Source organism: Muscardinus avellanarius (assembly GCF_963383645.1).
Source record: "Muscardinus avellanarius genome assembly, chromosome: 10".
NCBI lineage: Eukaryota > Metazoa > Chordata > Mammalia > Rodentia > Gliridae > Muscardinus > Muscardinus avellanarius.
The window spans coordinates 60,733,403-60,744,715 of record NC_137796.1 but is presented as its reverse complement, the minus strand read 5'-3'; the positions used below and the strand labels follow the sequence as shown (position 1 = coordinate 60,744,715).

At 49.7% G+C, this 11,313-nt stretch overlaps 1 protein-coding gene across 1 annotated transcript in view; it reads left to right on the top strand.

Moving 5' to 3' along the window:
- Positions 1-11,313, top strand: part of HSD17B14 (hydroxysteroid 17-beta dehydrogenase 14) — a gene marked incomplete at both ends in the record, with an annotated part of 20,824 nt that extends 9,511 nt beyond the window's left edge. The window contains 5 exons of the mRNA XM_080702097.1: positions 840-931; positions 8,934-9,038; positions 10,764-10,831; positions 10,939-11,035; positions 11,140-11,313. Of these exons, the coding sequence (XP_080558223.1) occupies positions 840-931; positions 8,934-9,038; positions 10,764-10,831; positions 10,939-11,035; positions 11,140-11,313 (536 nt within the window). The remainder of the gene's footprint in view (positions 1-839; positions 932-8,933; positions 9,039-10,763; positions 10,832-10,938; positions 11,036-11,139) is intronic.

The window sequence follows — 11,313 nt, the reverse complement described above, 5'->3', positions numbered from 1 at the left end:
GTCCGAGAGGCCTGTGTCCGCAACAACCTTGCCCTCCACCAGATAATTAATGCTCGAAGACCAAGTAGCCAAGTTTGTGCAGGCTCCCAAGCTAACCAGATTCCAGGAACAGTCATGGGCCACATCCCTCCAGCAGTCTATATTCCATACATCTGTAGCCATTCCCCTATGCCAATCAGACATCCCCCCCCCCCGGTATTGGGGATTGAACCGAAAGACGTTCTATCTCTGAGCTACATCCCCAGTCCCCCCATTTTTTTTTTGCATTACTAGGAATGGAACCCAGGAGTATTCTGCCTCCAAGCTATACCCCCAGCCCTATTTTTTATTCTTTATTTTGAAACAGGGTCTCACTGAGTTGCAAAGGGCCTCACTAAGTAGCTGAGGCTGTCCGTGAACCAAGATCCTCCTGTCCCAGCCTCCCAAATGCTGGGATTACAAGCGTGGGCCACCACACCTGGCTCTTATGTTTATCTTTATTTTGAAACAGGGTCTCACTAGGTCAATTTGACTCTCACTACTTGCTGAGGCTGCCCTGGAACCTGCGATCCTGCTGTCTCAGCCTCCCAAGTCCTGGGATGACAGGTACATGCCATCCCACCCGGCTGATGAGGAAGCTGAGGCCAAGAAAGGAAAGGAGACTCACCCCAAGTCACAGAGCCAGGAAGGAGCGAGCTGAGATTCAAACGGGGTGGGGGGCTTCCTGCCACCCGAGCCCGCCTGCTCACAAGCCACCGTGCAGCCCTCTTTCTTGACACGTTCCCTGCCCCCTTGCCGGGCGCCCCACCTGTCCCGCCACCCCCCCATTGCGTTTCCTCATCTTTCTGTCTCCCCCTTAGACCCACCCCCACAGTGGCTGGAGGAGACCTCCGCCCAGGGCTTCCGACAGCTGCTGGAGCTGAACCTTCTGGGGACCTACACCGTGACCAAGGTGAGGCCAGGCCGGCCGCCAGCTCCTGTGACTCGTTTTGTGCAAAAGCAAATGTCTTCCGTTTCTTAGCTTGCTCTCCTCATTCCAAAAGCACCCTGTTAGCTGAGCGTGGCGGTGCACGCTTGTCATCCCAGCATTCGGCGGGAGGCTGAGATAGGAGGATCGCGGTTTGCAGACAGCCTCAGCTACTTGGCGAGGCCCTTTGCAACTCAGTGAGACCCTGTTTCAAAATGAATAAAAAATAGGGCTGGGGGTGTAGCTCGGAGGTAGAATGCCCCTGGGTTCCATCCCCAGTACCACAAAAAACAAAACAAAAAGTACCCTGTTTTTTTTTTTTTTTTTTTGGTACTGGGGTTCCTGGAAGCCCTTCTACCTCCGGGGTACACTCCCAGACCTATTTTTACATTTTTATTTGGAAACAGGGTCTCCTAAGCCAGCACGCGCGGCTGGCTTCGAACCTGCGCGATCCTCCTGTCTCTGCCTCCCAAGCGCGGGGATTACAAGCGTGTGCCACCACGCCCGGCCAGTACCCTGTTTTTTTGTAGAAGATGAAGGGGTGGAAGTTGCTACATCCAACTAAAGCTGCCTGTGCAGCTGTATAACCCAGCCTTCTTAGGAAGCTTCCAGGACCTTCCATACTGCTGTAGGAGGAGATGTTAAGAACACACCAGTGTTATGCTGTGGAGCCCGCTTGTAATTCTGGTATGTGGGAGGCTGAGATAGGAGGATCCTAGGTTTGAGGCTAGCCTGGGCAACTTAGTGAGACCTTCAGCAACTTAGCAAGGCTCTGTTTCAAAATAAAAAATAAAACGGGGCTGAGGGTATAACTTGGAGATAATACACCTCTGGGTTCAATCTCTATTACTAATAAATACATAAATAAATGCCATGCATGGTGGCGCATGCCTATAATCCTAGTACTTGGGAAGCTGAGACAGGAGGATCGCAGGTTTGAGACCAGCCTCAGCAATTTAGCAAGGACTTCAGCAACTTAGCGAGACCCTGTTTCAAAATTTAAAAATAAATAAAAAGAGCTGGGGGTACAGCTCGGAGGTAGAAGAACATCCCTGGGTTCAATCCCCAGCACTGCGTACAGAAAAGAACATGGCGGCGGCACAGATGTTGGTCAACCTGGGGAGTCAGTAATAGGCTATGACAGCCTGGTGCTGCCACACAGCGAATATATGTTAGAATCAAAGACATGTCCCTCTCTGGTGCCCGAGGGCACTGAAGGATCATAGAGAAGCTAAGAGCTAGCGCTTCTGCAGCTTGAGAAAACCCCCACGAGGCTACTGTAGTATCAGATCGAGGTGTCAGGTCCAGGCCGCGGGGACACCACGACCCCGGGCCTGATTCTGCGCCACCCCAGGATTCAGCATCTCAAGGCCTGCAGCCACATGTGGTCTGGGAGGTGGACTTTCCTCAGAGAGGTGCTTCCCACCCAGGGCCTTGGCCTGTCCCGCTCCGTCCACTGGGAATGCCCTTCCAGGGAACCTTCCCAGATCTGGCTCTGAATTCTCAATTCAAATGTCACTTCCTCAGAAAATTCCACCAAAAAAAAAAAAAAGTACCCATCCTGACTATCCTTACATCTGTGGCAGCTGTTCACAAATCCACTCTCCACGGTCACTGCTTGTTTTCTTCCTAGTATTTGTGTGTGTGTGTGTGTGTGTGTGTGTGTGTGTGTGTGTCTGTGTGTGCAGTAATGGAATTGAATCTGGGGGCACTTAACTTTTTTTTTTTGGTGGTTCTGGGGGTGGAACCCAGGGGCTTTCTGCCTCTGGGCTATACTCCCAGACCTATTTTATATTTTATTTGGAAACAGGGTCTCACTAAGTTGCTGAGAGCCTCACTAAGTAGCTGAGGCTGGCTTCGAACCCGTGCGATTCCTCCTGTCTCAGCCTCCCAAGCGCGGGGATTACAAGCGTGCGCCACCACGCCCGACTTGGCGCTTTACTTTTGAGCTACACCCTAACATTTTTTATTTTTATTTATTTGTTTATTTATTTATTCATTTATTTGTTTTACGGTACTAGGTAGGGATGGAACCCAGGGGCATTCTACCTCTGAGCTACACCCCCTAGCCCTATTTTTTATTCTTTATTTTGAAACAGGGCCTCACTAAGTAGCTGAGGCTGTCTGTGAACCGCAGTCCCCCTGTCTCAGCCTCCCAAATGCTGGAATTACAAGTGTGCTCCACCACGCCCCGCCCTAGCCCTTTTTATTTTGAAACAAGGTCTCGCTATGTTGCAGAGGGCCTTGCTCTGTTGCTGAGGCTGATCTCAAACCTGCTATCCTCTTGTCCCACCTCCCCCACCCAAGTATTACAGGTGTGCACCACTACTTCAAGCTTTCTTGGGTTTATTTGTTCCTCCTGGTCCCCACAATCAGCAGCTGGAGGGACAGAGCTGCCAGCAGCAGCAGCAGCAGCAGCAGATCCGGGTTAGGGAGGGGACTGGAATGTGAGATGTTCCTGGACCTACGCCTGGGAATGGCCGTGGGATTCACCGGTCTGTGCTGGGAACTGAGGTCTGGAGAAGATTGGGGCTTATCAACTGGATGCTCAGGGTAGCTAGGGGAGGGAGAGAGCAGAGGCTGGAGGAGAGGAAGGGGAGGGGCCCCAGGGTACGGGAAGCTTAGCCGTTGTCTTTGAGTTCCATCTGAGATTTAGCTGAAAATCTGCAGTGGTGGCGCAGGCTTGTAATCCCAGTACTGGGGAGGCTGAGACAGGAGGATCACATGTTTGCAGCCAGCCTCAGCTACTTAGTGAGGTCCTCTGCAACTAAATGAGACCCTGTTTCAAAATAAAGAATAAAAAAATAGGTCTGGAGGTATAGCTCAGCGATAGAATGCCCCTAGGTTGAATCCCCCCTCCCTAAAAAAAGTGATTTTTTTTTTCAATCCAGGTGAAATGTCCTGGCACTTGAGTAAGTCCCCTGCCCAGCCAGTGAATTCTGGCTCTAGTCTCCCAGAGTTCAGCAAACATACCACACCTCCAGACACAAGACACACTCACAACGTATCCACAGAGGTTACTGAATGTACATATTTGTTCATTTATTGCTAACATCAAAAAAGGCAGGTGTTAGCCAGCTGTGGGCGGCACATGATTACAGAATCCCAGTACTTGAGAGGCTGAGGGGAGAAGATCACGTTTGAGGATAGTCTCAGCAGCTTAGCAAGACCGTGTTTCAAAACAAAAACTAAAAAGTGCAGGGGTGTTGCTCGGATAGAAAATGCATCTGGGTTCAATCCCTAGTACCAAAAAAAAAAAAAAAAAAAAAAAAAAAAGGGAGGGAAGAGCTAATAATGTCCTCTAATTCCGAGCCATTTTGAGGGTTGAAGAAAATTAAATTAAATACACCCGAAGCCTCAGGAGAGCCCTGGAAAAGACTTTACCCTCTGTGAGGTATTATGGTTTATCATGAACCTTGAGTCATTTTGTGTCTTTGGGCCGGCTTGCCACACTTGTGTGTGTGTTTGTGTATGTGTGTGTGTGTGTGTGTCTGGCGATGGAACCCAGGGGCATTCTACCTCCAAGCTACACCCCCAGCCCTATTTTTATTCTTTATTTTGAAACAGGGTCTCACTGAATTGCAGAGGGCCTCACTAAGAAGCTGAAACTGTCTGCAAACTGGGACCTGTCTGTCTCAACCTCCCAAATGTTGGGATTACAAGCATGCACCACCATGCCCAGCTCCAGTCTCTCTCTCTCTATATATATGTATGTATATATATATATATATATATATATATATATATATATATATATATATATATTTTGGTGGTACTGGGGTTCCTGGAAGCCCTTCTACCTCCGGGCTACACTCCCAGACCTATTTTTACATTTTTATTTGGAAACAGGGTCTCCTAAGCCAGCGTGCGCGGCTGGCTTCGAACCTGCGCGATCCTCCTGTCTCTGCCTCCCAAGCGCAGGGATTACAAGCGTGCGCCACCACGCCCGGCTCCAGTCTATATTTTGAAACAGGTTCTCACTAAGTTGCAGAGGGCCTCACTAAGTAGCTGAGGCTGGCTTCGAACCTGTGAACCTCCTCTCTCAGTTTCCCAAGTACTGAGATTACAAGTGTGTGCCACCATGCCCGGCTGTGAGACCCTTTTTCAAAATTAAAAAATAAGCCTCAGCACACACACATAAAGAAGAAAAATACAGTAAAATTAATGTCCACACTATCATTACCATCACCTCCACCATCAGCACCAAAATTCCTTGGAAACTTTTTTATGTAGTACCTGGGATTGAACCTAGGGGCATTCTACCTCTGAGTTATGCCCCCATCCCTTTTTTTTGGTTATTATTATTATTATTATTATTATTATTATTATTATTTTCTCTTGAGACAGTGTGTTGCTAGGTTTCCAAGAGTCTTGCTAAACTGCTGAGGCTGGCCCCAAACCTGCGATCCTCTTGTTTCAACCTCCCAAGTACTGAAATTATAGGCATGGGCCACCACACCTGGCTCTTGGAAACTCTTTCTAAATGTTGACTCTGGGGCTCCTGCCTAGAAAATGGTTTGGGGAGGGGCCTTGAACCAGAATTTCTGGGTCTTTGGCCTCCTTTGTAAATTCTGATAGAAGCCAGGGCATGTGAGTCTAGGCTAGAGAAAACAGAGAGATTAGGAATATTTAATATGGTATGTAAGCCTGGCGTGGTGGCGCACACTTGTAATCCAGCGCTTGGGAGGCTGGGACAGGAGGATCGTAGTTCAAGGACAGCCTCAGCAAGTAGTGAGATTCTCATCGACCTAGTGAGACCCTGTTTCTGAATAAAATTAAAAATAGGGTTGAGGGTGTAGCTTGGAGGTAACATGCCCTCGAGTTCAATCCCCAGTACCACCACCAAAAACAACAACAAAAAGTATTTATTTTATTTCTTTATTTGCGATACTGGGTTGGAACCCAGGGGCATTCTACCTCTGAGCTACACCCCCAGCCCTATTTTTATTCTTTCTTTCTTTCTTTCTTTCTTTCTTTCTTTCTTTCTTTCTTTCTTTCTTTCTTTCTTTCTCTCTCCCTTTATTTATTTATTTATTTATTTATTTGTTTGTTTATTTATTTATTTATTTTTGGTGGTACTGGGGTTCCTGGAAGCCCTTCTACCTCCGGGCTACACTCCCAGACCTATTTTCATATTTTTATTTGGAAACAGGGTCTCTTAAGCCAGCGCGGCTGGCTTCAAATCTGCGCGATCCTCCTGTCTCTGCCTCCCAAGAGCGGGGATTACAAGCGTGTGCCACCACGTCCGGCTTTATTCTTTATTTTGAAACAGGGTCTCACTGAGTTGTGTAGTGCCTCACTAAATAGCTGAGGCTGTCCGCTAACCATGGTCCTCCTATCTCAGCCTCCCAAATGCTGGGATGACAAGTGTGCACCACCATGCCCGGCTCAACAAAAAGTATTTAATTGCTGTCTTCTGGGCGGTAGGACCCTCAGGAGGTGTCTGAGCATGGGGGTGTAGTGGACCCATCCATTCACTTCTGTACTTACCCACTGGCGCTGGGGAAGTAACCGGAGCAAAGTGCACCTGGAGCTGGTCCTCGAGGGCAGCCAGGTGCTACTAAATAAACACGGGGACATGTGTGTCCAGGCCCCGGAGGATTACGAGTGCTGTGTGGAACAGGAGACTAGCTGGTTCTGAGGTTTATGCCAGGCTTTTATCTGGGACCGTAACAGGGGTTGCATTAACTGTGGTCCTGACGGAGGGGAGGGCCTATTTGAGGCCTGGCAGTGAGAGGGGTTTGGTGCTCTGGAGGGGCTGTGTGGAGTGGGGGGGGGGCATGTATGAGAACTTTAGGACCACATTGTGGTATCTGGTCTGTCTGTCTCTCTGTCTGTTTCTCTCTTTTTTTTGTGTGTGCTGAGGATTGAACCCAGGGGCATCTACACCCCTAGCCCTTTTAGTATTTTTTACTTTGCTGCTGGGTACAGTCTCTCCCCCAAAAGAACCAGCAAGGTGCCCCTCATGCAAACATTTGGGATACCAGGGTCAGGCAGGAGTGAGGCCGGAGGCCTGGGAGGGAGGAAATCGAGGCCCATAAGACACAGGCCAGTAAAACCTGTAGGACCAACTGTAGCTACCTGCAGGTAACAAGTGACCTTGAGGGGCTGGTGAAGGTCACTGGCCAAAGAGAGTGGGACTGCTGGCTCAGGGCTCAAGGAGCAAGGGACAAATATTTATTGAGTAACAGCTGTGTGGCTGGTGCTGGGAAGAGGGTGGCTCAGGTTGGGTGATGAGGAAGTGTAGCAGCCAGTCAGGTACAAGGCTGGGCCGAGGGACTGAGGAGGAGGAGGGGTAGGGAGGAAGGGAGGATCTAGAGGCTGACAGGAGTGAGAGGAGAGGGTGACCACAAGGACCCTGGGGAGGAGGGAGAACCCCTTCTCTAAAACCCAGGGACAGCTGGGCGTGGTGGCACAGGCTTGTAATCCCAGCATTCTGGAGGCTGAGACTGGAGGATTGGGGTTCACAGCCAGCCTCAGCTACTTAGTGAGGCCCTTTTCAACTCAGTGAGACCCTGTTTCAAAATATATGTTTTCTGTGATACTGGGGATTGAACTCAGGAGCATTCTACTTCTGAGCTGTACCCTCAGCCCCTTTAATTATATATATATATATATATATATATATATATATATATATATATATATATATATTTATTTATTGGTGGTACTGGGAATGGAACTCAGGGGCCTTCTACCTCCGGGCTATAATCCCAAACCTATTTATATTTTATTTGGAAACAGGGTCTCTTAAACCAGCTGAGGCTGGCTTCGAACCTGCACAATCCTCCTGTCTCCGCCTCCCAAGCACGGGGATTACAAGCGTGCGCCACCATGCCCGGCTTATTTTATGTTTTTAAATAGGGTCTTGCTAGGTTGCTGAGAGTCTAAATTGCTGAGGCTGCGCTTGAACCTGCAATCCTCCTGTCCCAGCCTCCCAAGTACTGGGATTTAGGCGTGCACTTCCACCCTTGGCTCAAGCTGCAGTTTTAGATAGGACGGTCAGAGAGGCCTCTTTTTTTTTTTTTTTTTTTTTTTTTTGTGGTACTGGTGTTCCTGGAAGCCCTTCTACCTCCGGGCTACACTCCCAGACCTATTTTATATTTTTATTTGGAAACAGGGTCTCTTAAACCAGCGCAATCCTCCTGTCTCCGCCTCCCAAGCACAGGGATTACAAGCCTGCCCACCACACCCAGTTTATTCTTTATTTTGAAACAAGATCTTAGTTGCAGAGGCTCTCACTAAGTAGCTGAGGCTGTCGGTGAACCGCGATCCTCCTGTCTCAGCCTCCCAAATGCTGGGATTACAAGAGTGTGCCACCACACCTGGCTTATTCTTTATTTTGAAACAGGGTCTCACTAAATTGCAGAGGGCCTAAATATATGAGGTTGGGCCACGAACAATCTCCTGGCTGGCCACGATCCTCCTGTCTCAGCCTCCCAAGTACTGGGATTACAAGCATGTGCCACCACTCCTGGCTTCTTTTTTATTTTTTATTTCGTAACAGAGTCTTGCAAAATTGCTGAAGGTCTCCTTAAGTTGCTGAAGCTGGCCTCAAACCCGCGATCCTCCTTTGTCCACCTCCCAAATACTGGGATGACAGACATGCACCACCATGCCTAGCTACTAACCCCCTTTACAGATAAGAAACAGGCACAGACAAGGTTAGTAATTTGCACGTCAAAAATAGAAAGTAGCAGAGAACTTAATGGGGTGTGCGGTTACGGGAAAGAGACCAAGTAGGAGACAAGGGGAGAAATCTCTTCAGACAATGAGAGAGGACTCCATAAGCACTGAGACTCAGGGGTGCTAGGGGAACCCACAGAAAGTGCTGGATGCTACCCCTGGGTGCTACCGAGACCAACTAAGACCATGCCTGGGAGATGGCCATTATTCCAAAAGGCAGGATGCCTGTGGCTGAATTCCAGCGCACTGCGGAGACCCAGGGACCTGCGTGCCTGATCCTGCCTCTGGTCTGCCTTCCTAGCTCGCCCTCCCCCACCTGCGGAAGAGCCGGGGCAACGTCATCAACATCTCCAGCCTGGTTGGGGTGATTGGCCAGTCCCAAGCGGTTCCCTATGTGGCCACCAAGGTACCACCAACCCCGCCCCCCCCACCTTTCCTCCCACTGTAGTCTCCAGGGACCTTGTCTTAGAGTCCAGACATCATCATCATTATGATGATGATGATGATGATGATGATTATTATTATTTTGGTACAGGGATTGAATCCTTGGGTGTTCTACCTCTGAGCTACATTCCCAGCTCTCCTCTTCCTCCTCCTCCTCCTCCTCTTCCTCCTCCTCCTCTTCCATCTTCCTCCTCTTCTTCCTCCTCTTCTTCTTCTTCTTCTTCTTCTTCTTCTTCTTCTTCTTCTTCTTCTTTGGTGGTTTTGGGGATTGAACCCAGAGGCATTCTACTTCCTAGCTACACCCCCAGCCCTATTTTTTTTTTGTGTGTGTGTGGTACTGGGGGGTGGAACCTAGGGGCTTTTCTACCTCTGGGCTATACTCCCAGACCTTTTTTATTTTTTTATTTATTTAATTTATTTTTTTTTTTGTGGTATTGGGGTTCCTGGAAGCCCTTCTACCTCTGGGCTACACTCCCAGACCTATTTTTACATTTTTTAAATTTGGAAACAGGGTCTTCTAAGCCAGAGCGTGCGGCCGGCTTCGAACCTGCACGATCCTCCTGTCTCTGCCTCTCAAGCGTGGGGATTACAAGCGTGCGCCACCACGCCCGGCTCAGACCTTTTTTATTCTTTATTTGGAAACAGGGTCTCACTAAGTTGCTGAGGGCCTCACTAAGTAGCTGAGGCTGGCTTCGAACCTGTGCGATCCTCCTGTCTCAGCTTCTCCAGTGCTGGGATTACAAGCATGCACCACCAGCCCTATTTTTTATTCTTTATTTTGAAACAGTCTTACCAAGTTGCTGAGGGTGGCAGCAAACCCTGCAATCCTTCTGACTCAGCCTCCCAAATGCTGGGATTACAAGCGTGGGCCACCACTCCAGGTTTAATATTTTGAAACAAGGTATGGCTAAATTTCTGAGTAACAGGGACAGCAGTAACACAGGAGAGAGAGAAGCAGGGACTCTCTGGGCACTTCTTGCAGAAAAGTACTGTCTCTGTGCCAAGAGTCCAGGATGCAGGGGATGACTAGGTGGATCATCACCTTTATTCCATAAAGACAGTGTGAATTGCGAAGAAAGTGGCGGCTGTGAAAGCGGTAGACAGCTGAGTCACACACATAAACCTAGTAGGTGGGTGCACTCGGTGAGGCTGACCTCGAATCTACAAGCCTCCTGTCTCAGCTCCCAAGTACGGAGATTACAGGTGTGAACTACTCTACTGACTTGAAATAGTGATATCCTCTCCTTTCTTTTGGTTCTGGGGATTGAACCCAGCGTCATTCTGCCTCCTAGTTATGCCCCTAGTCCTTTATTTTGAAACAGGATCTTGCTATGTTCCCGAGGGTCTTGCTAAGTTGTGGAGACTGGCCTTGAACCTGTGAGGCTCGGGTCTCAACCTCCCAAGTATTGAGATTACAGGTGTGTTCCACCACTCGTGGCTGAGCCCTGACTCTTTAGGAGCAGGAGCCCAGAAGAATTCCACACCCAACTCCCTGATTCAGCCACAAGACAGGACAACCTGTGAGAAATTGCTCTGTGCCAAGTTTCTCCCAAGAAAAGGAGTCTGGTGTGTTTGCAGGAAGCTTGCGAGGCGGCCAGGCTCCCCGGTTCTGATGCCTCCTGGCTGGGAGGATGGAAAGGCCACATCCTCTGGAACTGAATGTTCTCCTGGGCCTTGTTTTCTGCAGGGGGCGGTAACAGCTATGACCAAAGCTTTGGCCCTGGACGAAAGCCAGTATGGCGTCCGAGTCAACTGGTAAGCAGCTTCAAGTGGATCGAGAGCCTCCTGGGGGAGGAGGGCTGGCAAAGACTGGGGGTTTGCCCAGGAGGCAGCATTTGGGACAGATTTCTCCCTTCCCCCAGCATCTCCCCAGGAAACATCTGGACTCCACTGTGGGAAGAGCTGGCAGCCTGCACACCAGACCCCACGGCCACAGTCCGAGAGGGCACCTTGGCCCAGGTAGGGGGAGGCCCAGACTCAGGTGGGATGAACGGGCTTGGGGTGTGTGGCCACCAGGTAGGGGCTCCCCTTGACCTCCTTTCTTTGCCCTTTTTCCTCTCCAGCCCTTGGGCCGCATGGGCCAGCCAGCTGAGGTGGGGGCTGCAGCCGTGTTTCTGGCCTCCGAAGCCAACTTCTGCACGGGCATCGATCTTCCTGTGACCGGGGGTGCAGAGCTGGGGTATGGGTGCAAGGCTAGCCGGTGCACCCCTGTGGTCCTCCCCACCTTCCCATCCTGA